This window comes from Rhinolophus ferrumequinum, chromosome 17, assembly GCF_004115265.2.
Source record: "Rhinolophus ferrumequinum isolate MPI-CBG mRhiFer1 chromosome 17, mRhiFer1_v1.p, whole genome shotgun sequence".
Lineage (NCBI taxonomy): Eukaryota > Metazoa > Chordata > Mammalia > Chiroptera > Rhinolophidae > Rhinolophus > Rhinolophus ferrumequinum.
In genome coordinates, this window is record NC_046300.1 from 49947758 (window position 1) to 49970035 (window position 22278).

Consider the following 22278-nt stretch of genomic DNA (forward strand, 5'->3'; position numbering starts at 1 on the left):
GTGCTTGTCTGTCAAATGCTTTTTTTCACCAACTTATTTGCATGACCAATACTACTTAACTTTCAGTTGTTTTCTCTTACATGAAAGATGTAGGGGAAAAAAGAATGAGCATTTATATCCAAGAACAAAGAATTTGGGAAAAGGAGTAGAAAGGATTTTTTGGCCTCTAATGTTCCTCTTACCAGTGGACCAAGCTAAGAGAAATAATATGATGACTTTACAATTACAGGCATTTGACAAAATCCAAAACCCTTTAATGATAAAAGCTCTCAATTAATTGGATATAGAAGGAACATACCTTGACATAATATTGGCCATATATGAAAACCGAAAGCTAACATTATAGTCAACGGTGAAAGACTGAAAGCTTTTTCTCTAAAATCAGAAATAGCACAAGGGCGCCCTTCCTTACCACTCCTCTTCACCATAGTACCTGAAGTCCTGGCCAGAGCAATTAGGTTATAAACAAACAAACGAACAAACAAATACGTATTCTCCAAATACAAAAGAATGGTGTAAAATGGTCTCTGTTTGCAGATGAGATGATAGTATATACAGAAAACCCTAAGCACTCCTCCAAAAAAATTGTTAGAAGTAATAAAATGAATTCAGTCAAGTTGTAGGGCACATGATCAACATAAAAAAAAATCAGTTGCCCTTGTATACACTAGCAGCAATCTATCTGAAAAAGAAATAAAGAAAACCATTCCATTTACAAAGCATAAAAACAGTAAAATACTTAGTAATAAATTTAACCAAAAAGGTGAAAGATGTGTATACTGAAAACTATAAGACATTGATGAAAGAAATTGAAGAAAACAGAAATAAATGCAAAGATGTCTTGTGTTCATGAACGGGATAAATTAATATTGTTAAAAGTTCCATACTACTGAAAGCAATCTCCATATTTAATGTAACACCTATCAAAATTCCAGTAGCATTTTTCACAGGAATAGAAAAAAACAATTCTAAAATTCTTACGAAACAACAAAACCCAGAATAGCCAAAGCAATCTTGAGAAAGAAGAGCAAAGGTGAAGACATCCCACTGATTGATTTCAAATTATACTACAAAGCTATAGTAATGAAAACAGTATGGGACTAGATGAGGGTAAATGGGATCAAATATATGGTGATGGAAGGAGAACTGACTGTGGATGAAGAACACACAATGTGATATACAGATGATGTATTACAGACTTGTACACCTGAAACCTATGTAACTTTACTAACCATTGTCATCCCAATAAACTTTAATTTAAAAAGAAGTATGGTACTGTCATAAAAACAGACTAATGAAACAAAATCAAGAGCCCAGAAAACATCCCATATATGGTCAACTAATATTTGACAAGGGAGCCAAGAATACTGAATGAGGAAAGGAATGTCTTTTCAATAAATGGAGTTGTGAAAACTGGATATCCATATGTAAAATAATGAAATTGGACCCCACTTACAAAAACTAACTTGAATTGGATTAAAAACTTAACTGTAAAACCTGAAACTGTAAAACTAGGAGAAAACATAGGCAAAAATCTCCTTGACATTGGTCTTAGATATGACACTAAAAGGCAGAAGCAACAAAAGCAGAAATAAACAAGTGGGACTACATCAAACTAAAAATCTCCTGTACAGCAAATGAAACAATTAACAAAATGAAGAGGTAACCTATAGAATAGGAGAAAATATTTGCAAACCTTGTATCAAATAAGGGATTACTTTCCCAAATATACAAGGAAGCATATAACTCAGTAGCAAAAAGACTAATAGCCCAATTAAAATGGGGCAGAGGACCTGAACAGACATTTCTCCAAAGAAGACGTACAGATATGGCCAATAGACATATGAAAAGATGCTCAACTGTCACTAATCATCAGGGAAATGCAAATCAAAACCACAATGAGATACCACCTCACACCTGTTAGAATGGCTATTATCCAAAAGATAAGAGATAACAAGTCCTGGAGAGGATATGGAGAAAAAGGAACTCTTGTGCACTGTTGGTGGGAATGTAAATCGGTACAACCACAATGGAAAACAGTATGGCGAGTCTTCAAAAAATTAAAAATAAAAATAAACTACCATATGATCCAACAATCCCACTTCTGGGTATGTATCCAAAGGAAATGAAATCAGCATCTCATGGAGATATCTGTGCCCCGTATTCATTGCAGAATTATTCACAATAGCCAAGGCATGGAAACAACCTAAGTGTCCATCAACAAGTGAATGGATTTGTTGTTGTTGTTGTATGTGTGTGCCTGTGTGTGTATGTAAAATGAATAAATTCTGGAGATCCAATATACAGGTTAGTGCTCATACGTATGTGGTTGCCAGAGACAGGGGGAGGGAGTTGAAAAGAATGAGTTGGGTGAGGGAGTCAGAGGTACAAACTTTCAGTTATAAAATAAATAAACCACGGGAATGTAATGTGCGCCATGGCGACTATAGCTAATATCACTGTATTGCATATTTGAAAGCTGCTAAGAGATTAGATCCTAAAAGTTCTCATCACAAGAAAAAAATTCCGTAATTAATATACAGCTTGGTGACTATAGTTAACAATATTGTATTATATACTTGAGAATTGCTAAGAGTAAATCTTAAATGTCCTCACTACTGAAGGAAAGATACAGTAGTACGTGAGGTGATGGATGTGTTAACTAACCTTATGGTGGTGATCATTTTGCAGTGTATCTGTGTATCAAATTATCACACTGTAGACTTTAAACTTATAGTGTTATACCGTGTTTCCCTAAAAATAAGACCTAACCAGAAAATAAGCCATAGCATGATTTTTCAGGATGATACCCCCTGAACATAAGCCCTAATGCATCTTTTGGAGCAAAAATTAATATAAGACCTGGTCTTATTTTCGGGGAAACGCGGTTGATTATATCTCACTAAAGCTTGAAAGAATATTCAGTGTTTATAAAAAAGACATATTTTGGCTATTAAAATAATAAACAAGTATACCTTTCTTTGTATAATGCACCATAACACAATACATTACAGATTGAAGACAAAAACAAAAACCCAAGTTGCTCCTCAACAACTGGAGTTTGAGCCAGAGCTCAAGATGGCATGTGTCCTATTCAAGGAAGCTAAGCTGTTTGGGGGGATAGTGCAAGAACGAAGCAGTTCTGGAAGGAGATGATCCTTTTTAGGGTTCTACCACAGCCTCCTTACCCGAAGAGAGAAAACCAGCCTGTGTCCCTGGCGTAGGTCACAAAGTTAGGACAGTGATAGTATAAAAATTGAGGGAGATGTCCAACCAGCGACTTGTGAGGAGTCAGGAGTAGTAAATAACGGCGACAGCTCGTGTCCTCCCCATGTCCTCTTACTTCATCATATCTTTTTGCCTTCCTTAGTCTATAAAAAGTGTTTCCAACACTTAACAACTTCAATGAGGGTAGAGACTATATGGGTTTTTCCTCTCCACTCTGTCTCTAGCATTAAGCAAGAGATTTAGTATCTAGTGGGTACCCAGTTCATACCTGATGGATGGAAGAGTGGGTAGGAGACTGGGTGGAGGGAAAACCGAAAACATACTAACATAAATTGGAGGTCAGAAGAAAGGAGAGGGGACACCAAACGCAGGGGTATAAAACCGGAGCCAAAAAGCACCCAGTCTCTGAGGTGTGTGAGCCCACTGCTTGAGGACAGCCAATGTGAAGAGGGAACCCAAGAGAGCTGCAAGATTCACAGTCTGTAAGATTAAAACATAAAAATTGCTTAGGATAAAATTAAAATTGAAGAAAAGACTAATTTTCCCCTGGAGTTCCTCAAAAAGAAGATAATGGTCCCCCAGATTCCTCCAGAGCTTTCACTCCCTTTCCCGCCTCATCCATCTGAGGCTACTACTCATTGATGCCAAAATACTGGTCTTCATCCAGGGGACATGCTCCAGTAGTGGGAGTGGCAGATCTTGGGAACACTGGAACCCCTGGAGGGGTCGGGCTTGGTGTCCAGTATGAGAATCTATAGATGGCCGAAACCCCACAGGTGATTCTGATACACGAGCCCTGCCCCGCACCCCGGAATCATGCTCCTGCCTCTCTGCCTCCTGGAGAATCACAGGTAAATGGAATGAACACTGTCCTCAACAATATCCTTGCCATTGTCTGATGAGTCCTTGACTTTCTTACTGACAAGTAAGCCCCAGAAGGCAGTAGGAGAGGTGACAGTGGAAACTGCTATTTTGGACTAATTCTTAGTGACAGAGAGGATTGGTTGGGAAAATAGAAGTGACAGGAACCTTGGGAGAAAGCAACTGTGCTAGTTTAGAGTTCACAAGCTGCTTGGTTTTAATATGTTTGAGAATGATTTGGGCAGAATTCCAGTATCCTAAATCCTAGACCTATTCTCGGCCGTGGTGCAGATCCAGCAGGATGGTGTGCGGAGGGGGTGCTCTCTCCAAATGCATGCTGCTTCTTACAGTGGAGCTTTGACCCCATATCCCAGTGAGAACACACGAGCAGCACATTTGTGCCCAAGGCCGAGTGGGCCTTGGGTCTGCATCCCGATCTGCACCCTTGGGGTCTCACCAATCTAGTAGTGGAGGGAGGCAAAATCAGGGATGGAGGAACTTAAGGAAAAGGAACTTTTTTCTAAGGTCCAGAAAAAGGCAGGCCTAGTATGTCTTCAAGCTTTGTACCCTTGGGCTTTTTCCCATACATTTTCTATTTAGGGTCCAGACAAGAGAACTAATGGGGGTTTCCCCTTAGAATGAATTCACACACACACACACACACACACACACACTTTTTTGCAGCATGACCCCACCCCCCAACCCCTACCATTTTAGTTATTCGTTCCATTTATCAGCAATCCTGCCGTGTGGGTACTAGTATGTTAGCCATGATACCTTACAAATGAAGAAAATGGGGTTCAAAAAAGTCAACTAATTCACCCAAGGCCTCCCAGCTCATGTGGGAAGACCCAGATTCTAAAACTAGGTGTGTCCAGTTCTCAACTCTGTCTTGTATCCTCTGCATTCTGGCTACCTGTATATCCAGTCGTCTCTCCATTCCATGAAATGATGCCACCTGTCCAAACTGTCACAAAGCGTGAGGGGAAAGGACAGACTTCATGGGAAGGTGCTTGGAATAGCAATTGGCACACCGTTCTTTTAAGATGTAGTATTTCCCCTACGAGGTAATCGCTGAAGCAGGCAGTTATTTAAAATATAGTTGTCTTCCATCTTGGCATGGCTTCCATCTAGAATCAAGGGGTAGCACCTAGGAAAAGACGTAAAACTGATCATCACCCTGTGCGACGCCTGAAATAAGACACCATTTTCTGCCCCTGAGATGAGACTACAAAGCACCTCTCCATTTCTTCCTATTTTATCACTGAGCTTCAGTGTAAAAAGAAATCAAGGGAAGTGAGCAGAGAGAAAATGCAACTTCAGCTGATTGATAGATAGCATAGCAGTCTAGAAAAATAGGAAAGTTATTTACAGTGGCGTGGGTAATGAAGGAAAGAGCTTTAATTCTGATAAATTCAAGTATGTCCTGTGTTGACTTCTTTTGACTCCCAAAATGTATGAAAAGAAATGGAGAGAAAGTGAGAAACTGATATTTAGTAAGAACCTACTACATGCTGGACACTGAATTAGGCATAGTTGCTTCCCCCATCTACGTTTCTGCTTAGAGAGAAAAATAGACATAATGCAAGTAAACAAACAAATCATGAAGATAACTGAAAAATGTACCAAGGGTCATGAAGAAGACAAGTGAGGTGATGGGAAGGAGGATAACTAGGGTGAAAGGGAGTTAGCCATGCACAGTGGGAAGTGAGGAACATTCCAGAAGTGACAAAGGTGGATGCAAAGACCCTAAAGCCAGAAAGAGTTTCCAGATCTTCCAGGGCATGTTCGCTGTGATTACAAGTTTGGAATATATCCCAAATGCAGTGGGACAGCATTGGAAGTTATTAAGCTCGGGAGTGACGCGATCCCATGATGTTTCATGAGCATAACTCACCATTTCGATTTTTATGACAATCCCTTTCCCTTTTACATTAGAGATTTTCTGATCTATTTTGCTTAATTTAACAGCTTTACACATGTGAGTTTGTCTTTTTGTTTTTGGTGTCTTCTGTTCATGGCTCTTTGAAGAAGTAACTGTCACCACTTGATCTCTTCAGGCTGGGAGGGCAAGGGTCACAGGGAGGGGTCTCCCAGCCATAGGAATCCATGGCTTGTGTGATGGCCAGCAGCATGAAGCTTGGAGATGAGTTGGTTTCAAGAGCTCTAGTATCGGCATAGGGGGTATTTGTATGGTATTGCCAACAGTGTTTTGGGTATTGGCTCTGTGCCAAGCATTGTGTTGGATTCTATGGATTCAAAAATGAATGAAGTGGGGTCCTGTCTGTCTGTCCATTCCATTCCTGCTCCTTTAAATGTAGTCATTCAAAGGCTTCATGATGTGATGTCATAAGAACCACAGTGATGCCCATTTAGTCTCAGGGCTCCTGATGTGTCCACCTTGTTCCTCCATGTTGAGGACTCATTCCCAATGTGACTTTTCTGGAGCTGATCGTGGATGCCAATATCTGGTACACAGTAAATCAGCAAATGGCCACGCGAGTAGACGTATGAACTTCTCTCTCCATTTGTCAAGCACTTCAGATAAGAGAGCCCATCTTGATTGTCCAAAGAACACAATTTGTTGTTTTAGGAATTTATAGTGTAGAATACAAGAAGAATATAAGACAGAGGTTCTTAACCTGGGACCCAGAGGTTCCTAGAGAATCCAGGTGTGGGTTTTTGTGGAGGAAATGCCCCAAACCTCATGCATTTTGTTGGAAATTGCAAATGTACACAGCCTTGGGCATTTTCTGGTAGGGCAAAAGTCCATAGCCCTTGCTGAATTCTTGTGGATTTTATTTTTCTCCAAAGGTTAATAGAGGTTGTTATTGTTATACCTCTAATATTACTCTAACTGTGTTAGGAACTGCCAATCGTATTATTCCTGGTAACGACAAATATCAGTGATGACTGGCAAAACCCTCCCCTGGGAGGGGAACAATACAAAATCTCTTCTTCTCTCACCAGTGTCAATTTCTTCTCCAACCAAACTTCTGGGCAGCATGAGAGGCACATCTATGGATAAGAAATTTGGCCTTCCTCGGCTGACCTTGTTTAGTTCTACTGAAGAAAAATGATCTGAAACACCAGTGGAATACAGCCCTAGCTTCCTGGAATCCATTGCTGCTGACCTGTCTTTTCATTTATTATCTCATTTGCTATCAATCACAGTGAACAGGGTTGCGGGACGATCCACATGTTATAGGTAGACAGCATAGGGTTTAACTGACTTACTCAGGTCACCACGCCAGTAAGTGGAACCCAAGTCTTCTGATTCCCAGCTGTTTTAAAGATACTGAGGATTTGTTTTCATCAGATATGGTAAAGCACACAGACATGGAAATGACTGTCATGAAGGAGGAAGTTTATTAGACTCATAGTCCTGTAGAAGCAAGAGGCATGCCATAGCATGAAGGGTCACGCGGGAGCAGCAAGGCAAGATGAGTGGGCACAGGGGTGGGGCAGGCAGTGGACTGAAGACCTTGGTGGTTTTCATGAGAAGAAAGAGGCAAAGCAGGAAAGGCAGGTTTACGACTGAAGCATTACAGTGGCTCTGGGTGTAGGGGGGTGCTGTCCCTCCTTGTCGGGTACGAGGCCCCGGGGTGATTAGGGCAGGTGGATAGTGGCCAAGGGTGTGAGCACTTGCTAGAAGGAGGTGGTTGGAGACTTGGGCTCTGGAGTGGTTGGTTTGTATATCAAAGGTGCACTTGGAGGCGAGTTGTATACTATCTCCAGGAATTGGCTAACTCTGGGACAGACGGTCCCTCCAGGGCAGCAAGGCTCCAGATATCAGAGCACCAGAAATACAGAAAATAAAGAGATACAGTTAGTGCACTGGTTCTGCTCCCTGAATGAAGTTTACCCTCCTCCACCCCCCCAGAAAGTTTGCAGCTTGGCTTTTTATTGCTACTTTAAGTGGTGTGTAACCCCCTCTGGTCCACTGTGCTAACCCAGGTCACAGTCTCTGGGTGACCCACAGACACCCATCTCCTTCACTTTGACAAAAAAACATGACCATAAAACTGGACTTCCATCACCCTGGCCAGAAATTACAAATGGTGATTTTTTTTTCCCCTCATTTGGAATATTTTCAATATCACACATGAAGTATTAGGGACTGTGCTTGAGAGGAAGGAGATTATACAGACTCTTAGAGCATCCCCAAACTGACAGTTCATTTTTCATAATGATCTATGGTATTCATTTGTTGAAATTTTATTACTTTTGTAATTTAATTCATTTTTCCCTCTTTATCGCTGCACAGGACAGCGTTACCTTACTTGCCTTTCTCGTCCCTTTGGATAAGGATGTTTCTTCTTTTATTATGAGCATGATAGCTTCTAGATTGAAGCAGCGTGCTCGATATAACTGTTTCCACTGGTGTCAACCCTCCCTGAGTCCACCTCTGCTCTTGCAGCATTTTCATGAAGACACAGATTGGCAGTGATTTATGAATCACTTTTGTGAATAATCAAGTTCTAACCCTCATCTTCTGCTTAGAGATTAAGATTTTATTCAGAAATGTTCCCCTGCATTTGCAGTCCTAGGAATGAGCAAATAATAACAGAAGCTGGTTAAAAATATCTTTTGTGAAGATACAGATTAAGGACGTACGGAGTTTATTTTCTGGTTAGGTCTTATTTTCGGGGAAATAAGGAATTCCCAGCCCCACTTCTCTTTGTTCAGGCCACATCTTCTCGGCGGTATTTTTGTTTTTTTAAGTATTGACTTCAGAGCACTTGTATCAGACCCATCATGGATGCTCTTAAAAAATCTAGGTCCCTGGACCAACTTAATCTGAATCTCTGGAGGATCGGTGCTGGGGACTCCACCTCTAACAGGCAGTTCAAAAACTCCTAGTGAATCCGATGCCCAGAGAAGTCTGACAACTCTCAGCATCCTGGCCAGAGCCTGTCATCTCTCACCTGGAACGTTTCGGTGGCCTCCTACTTAGTATCTCTGTTTCTATCTTTATCTCCCTATGACTGTGGTTCTCAAACTTGGCTGCACATTGCAACCTCCATAAGGAGATTAAAAATTGGACCCTGCTTCCAGAGTTTCTGATTTAATTGTTCTTCGATGGGACCTGGGCATTCAGAATGATAAGATCATCACAGGGAAATCAAATGGGCAGCCTGGTTGAGCATGGCAGACAGAATGACCGTTTACAATATTATATGTGTCTCATGTCAGGCTTCTATTCAGTGCCCCCTGTGGCTTCTCTTCTCACTGCAAAAATGAAAAGTCCCGCTCTCTAAATGGCCCCCAAATTCTCCTGTGATTCAGCACCTGTGGTCGATCTAAGCCATCGCCTAAAACCCCTTCTAGTAGATTCCACTCCATCCCACTGGTCTCTTTATTATCCCTAAGCAGCCCTATCTCAAGGACTTTGTACCTTCTGATCCCTTTATCTGGAACATTCTTCCCCAATAGCCGTGTGTCTTGTTCCCCTCCCCCATCCCCATTTTGTCCAGATCCCTGCTCAGGTATCACCTTATCAGGGAGACCTTCCCTCCCTTCCTTTCTAAAACAGCAACCCCCATTACTCACCATTACCTTACCCCGTTTTATTTTCTCCATAAGCATTTAATCCAACAAATACATAAACATTATATGTGAATTTGACATGTATTATCTGTTTTACACTCATGAAAATGTAAACTCCTTGAGGACCGAGAATGTGTTTTGTTTATTCATTGTAATCGTATTCCCAGGAATGGTCCTGGCACATAGTAAGTGCTCAGAAGTTGCTTGTGGCAGATGGATGGTGAGCTGCTACTCTTGGACTGTCTCCAAAGCCTGGGTATTGGTGACCTTCCATTTATTACTGTTGGGACCTGTGGAAGCGGCAGCAGCCTGTGTCCTGGCTCTGCATCATCCCCTTATTGCCCTACTAGCAGCTACTTCTTTTCCTCTATTTTAATGGCTGCAGATGGGGGAGAATTTGAGTCATTATCTTTGTAAATGCAAACTACCTACGCTCACCAAAGGTGTGGAGGACTGATGCCCCGCTGTTTTTCATGGGAATTGCATCTATCTATATGAGTAAGAGGCATGAATCTGTTTTTTGGAGAAACTGGATTGAGTTTTTTGTTTGTTTCACTTGGGAAATTTTATACTAAGTCGATTAAATTAAGCGACTTTGAACTTTGGAATGTCCACATCTTAACATTTTATTAAGCTTCCTTGGGTTTGTAGAACATTTAAAAACCATCCGAACTTAAGCGGGGGATCAAAACGAACTACTAATAGGTTGGTGAAGACTTTTTTCCACCAACTTTGTGCTGCGTTAATGCAAGTGGTGCCTTCATGCCTGCAGGATGAGCATAAAGGCCGGCCTTTCTGGGGAACTGGTGTGTCCTGATGCCTGTGATGGTCTGACCTGGGCCATGACTCCTTCCCGCACATGATATTTAGTGTCCTGCACCTGGCTGTCAGGTCCTCCCCCAGGCTGCCTCTGCCGAGGCGCCTTGGCATGTCAGAAAAGGAGTTGGCTCTAAGGCGGACTTGCAAAAGTTTGTTTGATGGCACTTCTTAGGGAAGAAATGTCCAGCCACTGGCAATAAAGTCCGTCAGGTTCCATGATCTGTTAGTGACGCCAATGAGCAGTTGGCAGTGTTGCTCAGAGAGATTTGCACTCAGTTCATTGAGCAGTGGACTAAAGCAGTCCACCTGAACGATGCTGAGCCGGACTCAATTTCCACATGTCATCTCTTCTGTTTGATTTTCACTGCTATGTTTATTCTCCCTCTGTCCTTACCGAATGGTTTAAGAAGTAGCAGTCATTCCTTTTCTTTCATTCAAAGTGATCTTTAATAATTAAAGCAGCACTTGTTTATTTGAAAAAGCATTCGAATGAAATTGAAATTTCTGAAGTAAAAAGAGCAAGTCCCTTTTCAGAAAAAAACACGATTCTGTACTACACAGTATCCCACCACTTGCTTTTTTCCCCTTACCAGTTTAAATGAATGTCTTTCTACAGTAGTACATAACTGTGTGGTATTCCACTGTATAAATGAACTATAAGATTTTTTTAGCCAATCAGCTATCAAGAGACACTTAGGATTTACCAGCGTTTAAGTCCATTACAAATAATGAATGTGAACATCCTTGTACTTTTATCACTTTTGTGTATTTGTGAAAATGTGCAAAAGTAAATTACAGGGCTTTAAGAAGATATGCACTCTACACTTCTTCATCCTCCTACCACTTCCTGTCATCTTTGTTACGAGCTTGGTCCCCATAGGCATTTTATTTGTTATCCTGGCTATAAGATGAATGCCAAGAGGTGGAATGACTGGTTCTGAAAACACTTCCAATTATAAAATGCTATAGATATTGTTAAATTTCTCTCCAAAATATTTATTTTGGGGTAAAATCCCTTTTCTTTCATTGCCAATTGAAAGGCGTTATTGTGAGAAATCCAGGGCGAGAACCCAGTATCATTTGATTATGTTTACTTTATAGGCAGAGATACAACAAGGCACTTCCATGCCATTTCTACTCAGATAAGGACGCCAGGCCCTCATTCAAGGCAAGGACTGCACGTGAATGGAAATATTAAACATTCGTATTTTCTCTCTTAAGTAATAAGATAAATACAAGCCACCAAAACAAGTGTAATGCTGTAAATCCCTTAGCACCTGCCTGACCCAGGGGAGGATACTGGCCATATAGGCCACAGTGTGTGTGTGTGTATGTGGTGGTGGCGGGGGTTGTAGTGCTGGTTTTCATTATTGTGATTGTTAGCACGATTATTCTTGAGTAATCATGTCTGGTCTGAAGTTTGGCACAATTCTACTGGTTTTCCAAATGGGTTGCCATCTTTTAAAATCAGGAATTAGAGCAGCTTTGCCAGTGATTCACAGCGTTGTTCTGGAGTTTTAACTATGTCTCCGAGAGCGCTCAGGGCATCCTCTGGTTCTGGATCTGGACAGCAGAGGAGGTTTGGTGCACACAGGTACCTTTACTCAAAAACAAATGGGTTGGTCTGTGTCAGTCTTTTCTTCTTTGCCTACAAAGATGGACTCATAGCTTCAGTCCCTAAAAATTATCTATTGTGCTTTCTGCTTGGTTAAGAGCCAGGGGGATGCAAGTTTGGATCAGTCTAGTGTTGCCTTTAAATTTGAAAGGAAAGGCAACACGTTATGAAAAAAAAAAAATCACAGGTCTGGTCTCAAGAGACTAGATTCCAGTTCTGGCTGCTGTGGGTGCTGGCTCTGGGCCTTGGCGCTGGTTGGAGTTTTCTGCGTTCACGGAACCAGCATCTCCAGGAGGTGAAGAGGAACCCCCAGTGTTATCCTGAAGTCTCAGAAGACCACTCTGATTAGATCAGGATTTGATGAAACTAAGCAAATCACTTTACTTCACTGGGCCTCAGTTTCCCCCAAATCAGACATTAGCAGCTATATGCCAGCAGAGGTGAGGCAGGAAAAGTGAAGAAGGGCAGCTCTCTGTAGGGGCGTAAAGGGGAACCACCTTTGGCTGTATGAGACTGAATCTTCCCTTTCTCCCCCCATCTCCCAAGACAAGCCAGAATCTCCCAGTTAAAAAAAAAAAAAAAAGCCTTCCTCCCAATGTGACTCCAGTGGGAATGATGTGGAAAAAAGCTAAGGGAGTGAAAAGAGGCAAAGGCATCTCTGCCTGTCATCCACCCAGGAAGCCCTCTTGCAGGTGCTGTGATGGGGGAAATGGCTGCCTTACTGAACACAGCTGAGGACAGACTAAGGCTACATCATGATAATGTGTATTTAAACATCTCTGTAGTTGGAAATAAGCCATCGCCTAAAAACAAGTCTTCAAGTTATAATTCCTAGATAAGAGGATATTCATCATTAAAAGAAAATCGTCATTTTTCCAGTCAGCTGTGAGCACTCACATATTTTTACCCACTGATGTATTGAGTTGTAATGTTCCAAATACTGTGCGCCATCAGGTCACAGCCAGGGGAAAGAGACGGTGCCTTTCTTTTCCCTCATCAAGTACATAGTCTAGTGGAGATCATTGTCCCAGACGTAACCACACAAGATGCTCGGAAAGTACAATCGTAATAAAGGCTCTGGAGGAGCAGTAGGGGTACCTTACCCGGTCTGGAGTTGTTGAGGGAATATCAGCTGGTAAAGCTTTGGTTCCACATGTCAAGCTTTGTTCGTCTACTACCATGTCTTCGTTGAACTCAGTCTCCAAGAGGTGACCAAAGGACTGTCCTTGGTCTGCCAGTAGAGTTTTATTTGGACTGTGCAGTATTGACCCACATACCATTTTAAATTTGAACGAATGGGTCTTAGCCCTTTTCATTCCCATCTTTCTTCCATCTAACTCTCAAGTACTACTTTGGGAGGTGGGTTTCGGTTTACTTCAAAGAATTCTGTTTGACAATTTCACTTAGCATGATACCATAATACCTTCTATTAATAGGTCCGTCCCTGGTGTTATGGCAAGATTTCATTCTTTTTTATGGCTGAGTTTTACATATATATATTAAAAAATATGTATATATATATGTGATATATATATATCACATCTTATTTATTCATTCATCTATCGATGGCCGTCTACATTGCTTCCATAGCTTGGCTGTGGTAAATAATGCTGCAGTGAGCATTAGGGTGCATATGTCTTTTGGAATTAGTGCTTTTGTTTTCTTTAGATAGATACCCAGAAGTGGAATTTCTGGGTTGTATGGTAGTTCTATTTTTAATTTTTTGAGGAATCTCTATACTATTTTTCTATAGTGGCTGCACCAATTTACAATCCCACCAACAGTGCACGAGGGTTCCCTTTTCTCCACATCCTCTCCAGATACTGTATGATTTCCCCTGTGGAATCTAAAAAACAAAACAAACAAAACAAACAGAAACAGACTCATAGATGCCGAGCACAAACTGATGGTTGCCAGAAAGGAAAGGAGTAAGGGGATGGGTGAAAAGGATGAAGGGAATAAGAGGTACAAACCTCCAGTTTCAGAAGAAATAATGGGGATGTAATATACAGCATAGGGAAAATATTTGGTATTATAGTAATAACCGTACAGTGACAGATGGTTACTGGACTTACTGGGGTGATCACATCATAAGGAATATAAATGTCAAATCACTATGTTGTACACCTGAAAATAATATATGTTGCATGTCAACTATACTTTAATAAAAAATAAACAAACAAAGTGTTCTGGCCTCATGAGAGACAGTTGAGAAAGCAATAGCAAACAAAACAGCCAAGGTTTTACATGTGTTCTCTGCTCTATGGGAGCCAAAAACTTAGGAAGGCTTGAGAGTGTCTCCATTGGTCTCCTGGCTACAGGCTGTACCTCTTGTCCCAGTTAATTACCTCCTAAAATCACACCAGACACCACAGATGGCAAAAGAGTGTCTGCAGCCTGTCCTCACCATTGGGGGGAAATGTTAAGGGTCTTTCAGTGGCGTTTTTATTCCCAAGAAGTGCACACTCTGCATTTCCTGTGCGGATGAGGAAAATGGTTGCGGATTTGGTCCAGGCCTGGATGATCCTTGTCCATATGTGTGCAACAAACCCCGGCCCGTGATGCTGCCAGCCTCCCATTGCAACTTTTTCTCCTCTGTCACAAGTTCCACACCGAAAAACAACGACCACCAGTGCCATATGGTTGAAAAGATCAAAGGCCCCGGTTTTGAATATATTTCTAGCTGACTGTACTTCAAATGTTTTAAATATGTTCCTACAGATGGGAAGCATGGAGCATTAAAGAGGTAAAGCACATGTGTGTGAGCCATGCATGTGGTCTGTGCAGGACAGAGAAAAGTGAACACCATTGATCCGTGTGTTTGTCTTCCGCTCAGGTTCGCATCTTTACGTACCTCATTGGACGAGAGGCGGCTTTTGCAGACAATCTCAAGTGGATGGCCTGTGCCAACAAAGGTAGGTCTCACGAATGTGCTTGAATCTGAATAACTTCTCCTTGGAGATGCAGAAATTGAGATAGTCATGAGAAAGTAGAGAGTTCTAGAAGACTGGGAATTCTAAGATAAGGCCTGGGTGTTTCTGAATGATTATTGATAGGCTTCTAACAGCTTCTTCCAAAATATGTTTATAAATTTGGAGGACATCGTCAAATGGAGTGGTGAAGGCTTTCCACTCTACTGCTTAGTAGCTGCGTGACATTGGGAGAATTTACTGTGCACCAAATATCCATGTGCTCATTCACCATTCCCAAGGGGCCTCAACACTGGTTCTGGCCAATAGGCTGTAAGCAAAACCAACCTGGGCCATTTCTGGGTTAAAGTATTTAAGAGCTGGTGTGGTGGTGTCTATACTCTCTTCTGCTCTTATAAACTCTGAAGCTGCATGATGGGATAGTCATGAAATAGAGCAAACTTCATTAGCCTGGGTCCCTGAGTGACCACATGGACCAGATGCCTTTCCACTTATCCTGTCCCCTGCCATCTACCAGCCCACACTGGATATATAGTATGTGTGATAAACCTTTGTGTTAAGCCACTGAGATTTTTGGTTTGATAAGTTCCCATAGCGTGACTTAGCTTGTACAACTAATTAAGTCAGTTAACTCTAACCTGCCTTAAAATGTTCTAATCTTGGAAATGGTGATAATAGTTCTTCCTGTGACTCTTATTAAATATAAGGATTAGTGAAATGATGCATGTTAGGTGCCTGGTTCAATGCTGGTACATAGTAAGAGCTCGATGATTGTTGGGTTTTCTATATTCACAAGTTAATTGATGGATGGTCCCCTGTTGTGTGTAAGAAGTAATGCTTTGGGGCAAGGTACAGGGAGACAAGGAACAGGGCCTTCCAGTCTATGAAAAGCTTCTTTTCATCCTAGATCAACCCATAAGGCAAAGCACAGGAGGCAAATAGGTAGTAAAGTCCAGACTCCTTGAGTCCAAATCCAGCCTCCATCATCTACCAACCATGTGAAAGTTACCCAACCTGTCTGGGTCTGAGTTATGTCACCTACAGAACAGGGGGAATGATACCTGCCCCATACAGATACTGTGGGCATGAAATGAGGCTGTGCAAGTAAAGCTGGTAGCTCAGTGCCTGGCGCATAATTGCCCGATATTATTTCCTGGTGTTTATTGACCTGCAGACATGACTTATCTCCCTTCTGAGGCTACACGCTCTGTGAGGGCAGGCTGTGACTCTGAGCACTGACAGACCCCAGCCTCCTCCTACCTTACTCAGAGTGATCCTTTGATGCTCAAAAAATGAGTAACCTGACTGCAAATACTAATAAAGAAAGATCTTTCTTGTTGCTCATACATTGGTATTGATGGATTTCAGTGGTCTATTTTTATATTGTCTCCTAAGCCATCCTTTATAAAAGTGGAAGTGTTTGTACATTAGTGGAGGCAAGGGGACACAATGAAGGCTTTGGAAGTCTCAGATCTAGTTTTAGTGACTTAAGACAAAGTTATTTTAGTTGCAAGCAACCAGTGTTGCTCCCTGAAATTAAAAAGAGGAATGTTTTGGAGTGAGAGGGGAGTGACTCAGCTTCCACAGTGGGAGGGGAAGCTCGTGTCTCATGAGGGACCAGGGAGCTGTGTTTTTGTTTTTCTTTCCCTTCTTGGTTTCTTTATACACTCCATGGCATTCTTCTCCTCTGCAGATAGACTTTCTCTGCTATGGAGTGTGCACATCCAGAAAGGGTCACCCCATACCATGTACACCCGTCTACCTACACAACACATATTGTGGGCAAGGAATGGTATTAGAAAAAAAGATTATATCTTCTCCATTTGAGACTGATCAGCAACTCTTAAGTTCTGATTTCAAGTCCCCCACCTTCCTCCCTGAAATAAATTATGGCACCCAGCTTGGGCCAGGTCTCTCCCTTGCCAAATTTGGTATGGCAGAGGTAAGCCTATGGAGAAAAAACTATGTGTGCTTAGACGGGCTAAGCATTGTGTGTGGGTTGGGTGTGGGACGTTCTCAGTGAGTACATGTATAACCAGGCAAATAAACCTCTGCTTAGGTTTTCCTTTACTTAGCATTGCCTTTAATGATCTGTTTCTACTTGGAACAGTCTTTTAAGCAAGTCTCAATTTCCTCATCTAAAAAGTGGAGAGCTGCATAGAGTTTTTTACATTTCCTTGAAGTTCTAAAATAACACATCCTACAATTATTGTGGTTTATTGGCTTTCGTGCCTCAAAGGTATCAGTGATTCTGATTGTTTCAGAGTCATGCCTTTGGCTTCGTTTCAGGGGGAATGTAGGAGGAATGGAGGCATGAGGCAATGGAGGCTGAGTGCATCCCTGATGTCCTCTGGGTAAAGAGGCCATTATGAAAAAATTTGGGGGACGTTGTTGACATTTAAAAATCTTGAGTGAACTATACTTTTCCCTTTTTTTTTTTCTTTATCCTGTGGTCTTGGGGGAAAAAAAAAAGAGTTCCTGTCCATTTTTGAAAAATTTTGCTGTTATTCCTGCCACATCAGATTGTAGTTCTTCCCATCAGCTAGTATGCATTTAGTCACGGGTTATTGTTTTTACCACTGTCTGTGTCCAGCTGATGAAAATTACTCAAATTGAAGTCTTGTCTTAATCAACTAATATTACACCATAATTTAGTTTTAGTCATTGTTTATAAGAATCTTTGAAGCATCCTTTTGAAGATAGTTTAGTCAATTCAGAGTACTTCAGGGCCTGGCTATAGAATACAACCCTCTAGATTTAAAAGTTCTGAGTACAGCAACTTGGAAAATCCAAGAAGGTAATAGTAGCTGCTTAGCTGGCCAGGCTGTTGGATTCCACAGCAATTCTCCTTCTCTTCCTGTCTGAATCCAGTTGTTTCCGTCCCTGCCAGAGCCAGTCCCTCTCCATAGTTTCACCTTCTGCACTGTAAAGGGCCTTGGGGATAAAATGTCATTGTTTACCACCCTTCAAAGTAGCAGTTGCCATAAAAACGCTAGGTTCCAGTCATCTGTGCCCATATAAACACTGGCTTCACGTTGCGTCAGTTATGGGGTTTTAGACCACGTAACATCAGTGAGCAAGTATTCTACTATGGTCATTAATTAAATCATTGTTTATAGTCTCAGATTGTTATAGTATGGAGGCAGCATAACATTTTTCATCTCAAGTGACATGAGGTCCAGAGGGGCCCCCTTACATATTTTCGTCCTGACTCAGACAAGTTCTTTGGTGAAATGAAGCATTAGCATTGAGAGGCCAGAGCATACCCAAGGATTGCCCAGGGGAGCCCAAGGAGAAGCCTGTTGGCTGACTGGCCAAGCTTGGCCAGAGTGACCCTGGGGAGGAGCAGGAATCGTCAGGCCAGCACCTCTCCCCTGGTCAGTGGTCGAGGACCCTCTGTTGGTACAGAACTTTTTGCTTGGAAGTCTGGTAGCCATGGAGATGGTTCTCAGCCAGTGGACCTCAGACACTGTCCCTGGGAAATGGTTGTTCTCTGCCTCCTCCAATCGACTAGCAAAATCTAGAGAGGCCTGGAGCTCCTTGGTTTGTTTCATTTTATGCATAACTAAGTCTTATCTTGAGGGAACCAGCCCTAATGAGGCAAAGCAGCAAACCATTTTAAATACATTAGAACAATCATTGCCACTGTACAATGGCTTGTGGAATATAAAGTTCTGCATTCACACGGTTGGATAAATAAGTGAACTGGGAAAACTGAAAAGAGGGGCTGACTAGTCCAGATATGCCATAATGCCGTGATGACCTCTAATGTTCTGTGTGCCAAGATGTTAAAGAAGTACTGCCTGATTCTCCTTCAGAAATCACGGTGAATAGAGTGTTTTCCAGCTGTGCAAATAAAGAAGGGCCTCCCTATTTGGGTTCTCAACCAATCAGTCATCGTTAAGTTCGAATGGAAACTCCACATGAGTCTCTCTTGTTTGTCTGCTCACTTGTCCCTCTTTGATAGGTTAACGGTTATTCTCTCCTTTTTTGAAAGAGAACTAGTGGCCTGAGCCCTCCCCAGAAGTTCAGACCCAAAGCCTTTTTCCCATCAAAAAATTCTTACCCTCACTCTACCTTTTCAAGTGTCTTGTCTACTAAAAGATAGATTCAAATTTATGAGGCCAGAATGGTTGTAGGTGAGGGTAGGGGGAAAGTGGCATTTAAAACTCTTCGTATTTTGGAACACGTGGAAGAAGGCAAAAATGAAAGTTATTCAGATACCTTTGTGTAATTTTTTGTACCCTTTGACCAATATCTCTCCAATTCCCCTAACTTCCAGCCCCCAGTTACACAAAGGAAAAAGTTTGTTCCTAAATTTGAGAGTCTGGCTGATTATTCAGATGGCTTCATACTTGAGAGCCTTATTCTCCAGGTGGGCACATGTCCACCAAGGCTGTGCGGCTCCCTGCCTTCATGGTCATTCTCTCCTGGTTGGTTGGCTCATCGGACATGTGCCTTTGGCTCTCAGGGCCCAACAGACCTTAGTGAATGTCCAAGGAGATGTGCAGATAGAAAGTTGTTTATACGTTATACATTTTTCTACAGAAGTAAGTGGTTTTTCAATAGTCTGTGATGTTGATGGGGGAGGAAGATGAAAGAGAATATTGTCAGGGTCTTTCCAGAACACTGTCATCCAGACGGGAATACAAACGAGGCCACACCATTGACGTTCCTGCCCAACCCATTACCCCGAGAAGACTGAAATCTGATCACTGGCTTTGTTTTCAGCTTATCTTGTTTGGAGGGGAAAAGGGTGTTTGTCAAGACTCAAAGGGAGTAGAACCACTCACACCAAAGGCAGAATGAGGACCCAGCCAGGGTCTCCCATGGAGGAGCAAACGCAGGGGCCCTCGGCTCTGGCATCTTCACAAGGTGGAGAATGGAAAGACGTGCTGATGGGGCACTTCATGCAAAGGCCCCTTTTAGACCAGGGACTCAAGAAATCTCGAAGTAAGGGTGGTAGAATCTCAGAAATACAAAGTACCAGGCTGCATGTCCTTTATCGCACTGAGTAGTTTGTAACCCAGAGTTCACAGGAGACCCTGCAAGGGAAGAAGGTAAATAAATCGATGTTACTTAGAAAAATGAGAAGACCATTTGTAATAGGTGGTTAATTTCACATTAATTACTCCTTGGTAATTACCGAATGATCGCTGATTCGGTTTTCTTACATGATATATGAAGTCCAAAAAGGCACATTAAAGAAGAGAATAAACATTCAAGAGCTAGAATTTAAAAGAAATTTCAAAAGGGGTGGGGAGGAGGGAAGGGGCAGCTCAGAGAAAGCAGAGGGAAAACGAGGGAAGTGTCTATGGTTACAGCCAAAGCGTCCAGCCCTCCGCGACTTCCTGTTATCCATCAAAAGGTACATTTGTTAACTAAAACTTAGATGAAAACATTTAAAAACAGAAGAGTCTTTCAGAAAGGTTTGAGGTTTTAATGGATTGGGGTTAGATGAATTAAAATTGCATTAAGCTTTACAATATACATTATTAATATTATTTTTATAATTTTAGCTTTTCTTACCTTTTATACGTCTGTATCCCTGGTCTATATATTGAAATATAAGTTAGAACTGTGGCCTGGGTTTTGAGTGGGTCTTTGGTACTAATTATTGAGCAGTTTTCAGGACCCTCGGAAGAGAACCATACATGCCCCCATCCCATCCTCAATCTTTCCCGACCAGGACTCCTGAGCATCCCATCCTGTCCTTTTCTAAAACAGGAAGAGGCAGTGTCTTCAGTGGTCAAGAGCAAAGATTTTAGAATCAGATGAACCTGGATTCAAATCGATCTGGGACAAATCACTGACCTCTCTGTGTTCTGTTTCGTCCCTGTACAATGAGCACCCAGGGGCAAGGTGACTCACAGTGGGACCTCAGTGAGTGTCCCTGCATTACAAATGGCTCCCACAAAGCCATGCTCCCAGCTCTGAGAATACCACTCCAGACAAGACTGGCTCCAGCTTTATGTAACATTTTGTGGAACTAATATTCCGATGAAAGAGAACATAGTAAACTAGTAACTCAGAATTCAGCACTTGATTGATCTTCTGAAGAAAGTGAAGGTGGGGTGAAGTAAGATGAAATAAGTTCAGACAGCTGAATCCTGAGTGATAAACAAGCACCAGCCATAGAGAAGCTAGATAAAAGGTGTGCCAGGCAGAGGGTACATACAGCAAGGGCAAAAGCCTGAGAGGGGAATGACCTTGGCACATGAGAGGAAGAGAAAGGCCAGGGAGCTGAAACAATGAGAGCAATGGTAAGAAAACAAAAGGGGGTGAGGTCATTCAGGTAAGTGCTGGGGGCAACTGAAGGAGAGTCTTGGAGGTCAGGGTAAGACCCGTGGATTTTATTCTCACTCTAAATAGAATCTGTTTGGGGATCGTATGCAGGGACATGATGATCTGCTTTACACTTTAAGCCAATCCCTCTGGCTGCTGTAAGGAGCTGAAATGATGAGGAGGCGGACCTGGCGGGAGGCTGTTGCTATACTTGGGGAGAGACAGTGGAGTCTGGAGTGGGCTGGGAGCAGGAGAGATAAGGAAGTGGAGTTTAGATAGATTTTAGAGATAGGGCCAGAAGAAGATGGCGGTGCATTAGCTACGCAGTGGGGGAGGAAACGATGGCTATCAAGGATAGTTCTCAGGTTTGGGGCCTAAGTCAGGGAGTGGCGCCATTTGCTGAGATGGGAAAGACACATGGGGGAGGAATGAGTTTGGTGAGGGAAATCAGGAGTTGGCTTTCAATGAGTTCAGTCTGAGAATCCTGTTAGTCATCCTGTGGAGGTGTCAGGTGTATAGTTGGCTATGGGTCTGTGGCTCTGGGGAGAAGCCAGCTTTTTGTATTTTCAGAATTTTGAATGTGATATGCAAGGCCAAGTGAGGATGATCTCAGCTCAATCCCTGTCCAAATGTGTGGTGGTTTTTCCTTTCTACTCCCCTCTATGCTAATGACCTGTCTCCCCCATCCTCCTCCCTACGTTCATTCCCTTTCTTCTCTTGGCCCTATTTGAGAAACCCCAAACCAAGGATTTTTGCTGTTGGCTTTGAGAATTAGAAAGAAAATGTAGACAGCCAAGAAGAACTCCTCCTAAGAGATGTTGTCTTTATTGCACATTGGGCACAGGAACCCCAAATGGGAATTGTTTTACACTGAGAATCACTCACCCATGTACCCTGATGTTCCAGAATCATTGAGCTCTCTCCTCCTCTTACCACTATGGCAATACCTCTCAGCTTGTTCTCTTTGTCATGCTTGTCTTTCTAAGACCT

At 42.2% G+C, this 22278-nt stretch overlaps 1 protein-coding gene across 1 annotated transcript in view; it reads left to right on the forward strand.

Moving 5' to 3' along the window:
* The window catches only part of CACNA2D3 (calcium voltage-gated channel auxiliary subunit alpha2delta 3), an 841437-nt gene that overhangs the window by 534901 nt on the left and 284258 nt on the right, over nucleotides 1-22278 (forward strand). The window contains 1 exon segment of the mRNA XM_033132710.1: nucleotides 14910-14988. Within this exon segment, the coding sequence (XP_032988601.1) occupies nucleotides 14910-14988 (79 nt within the window).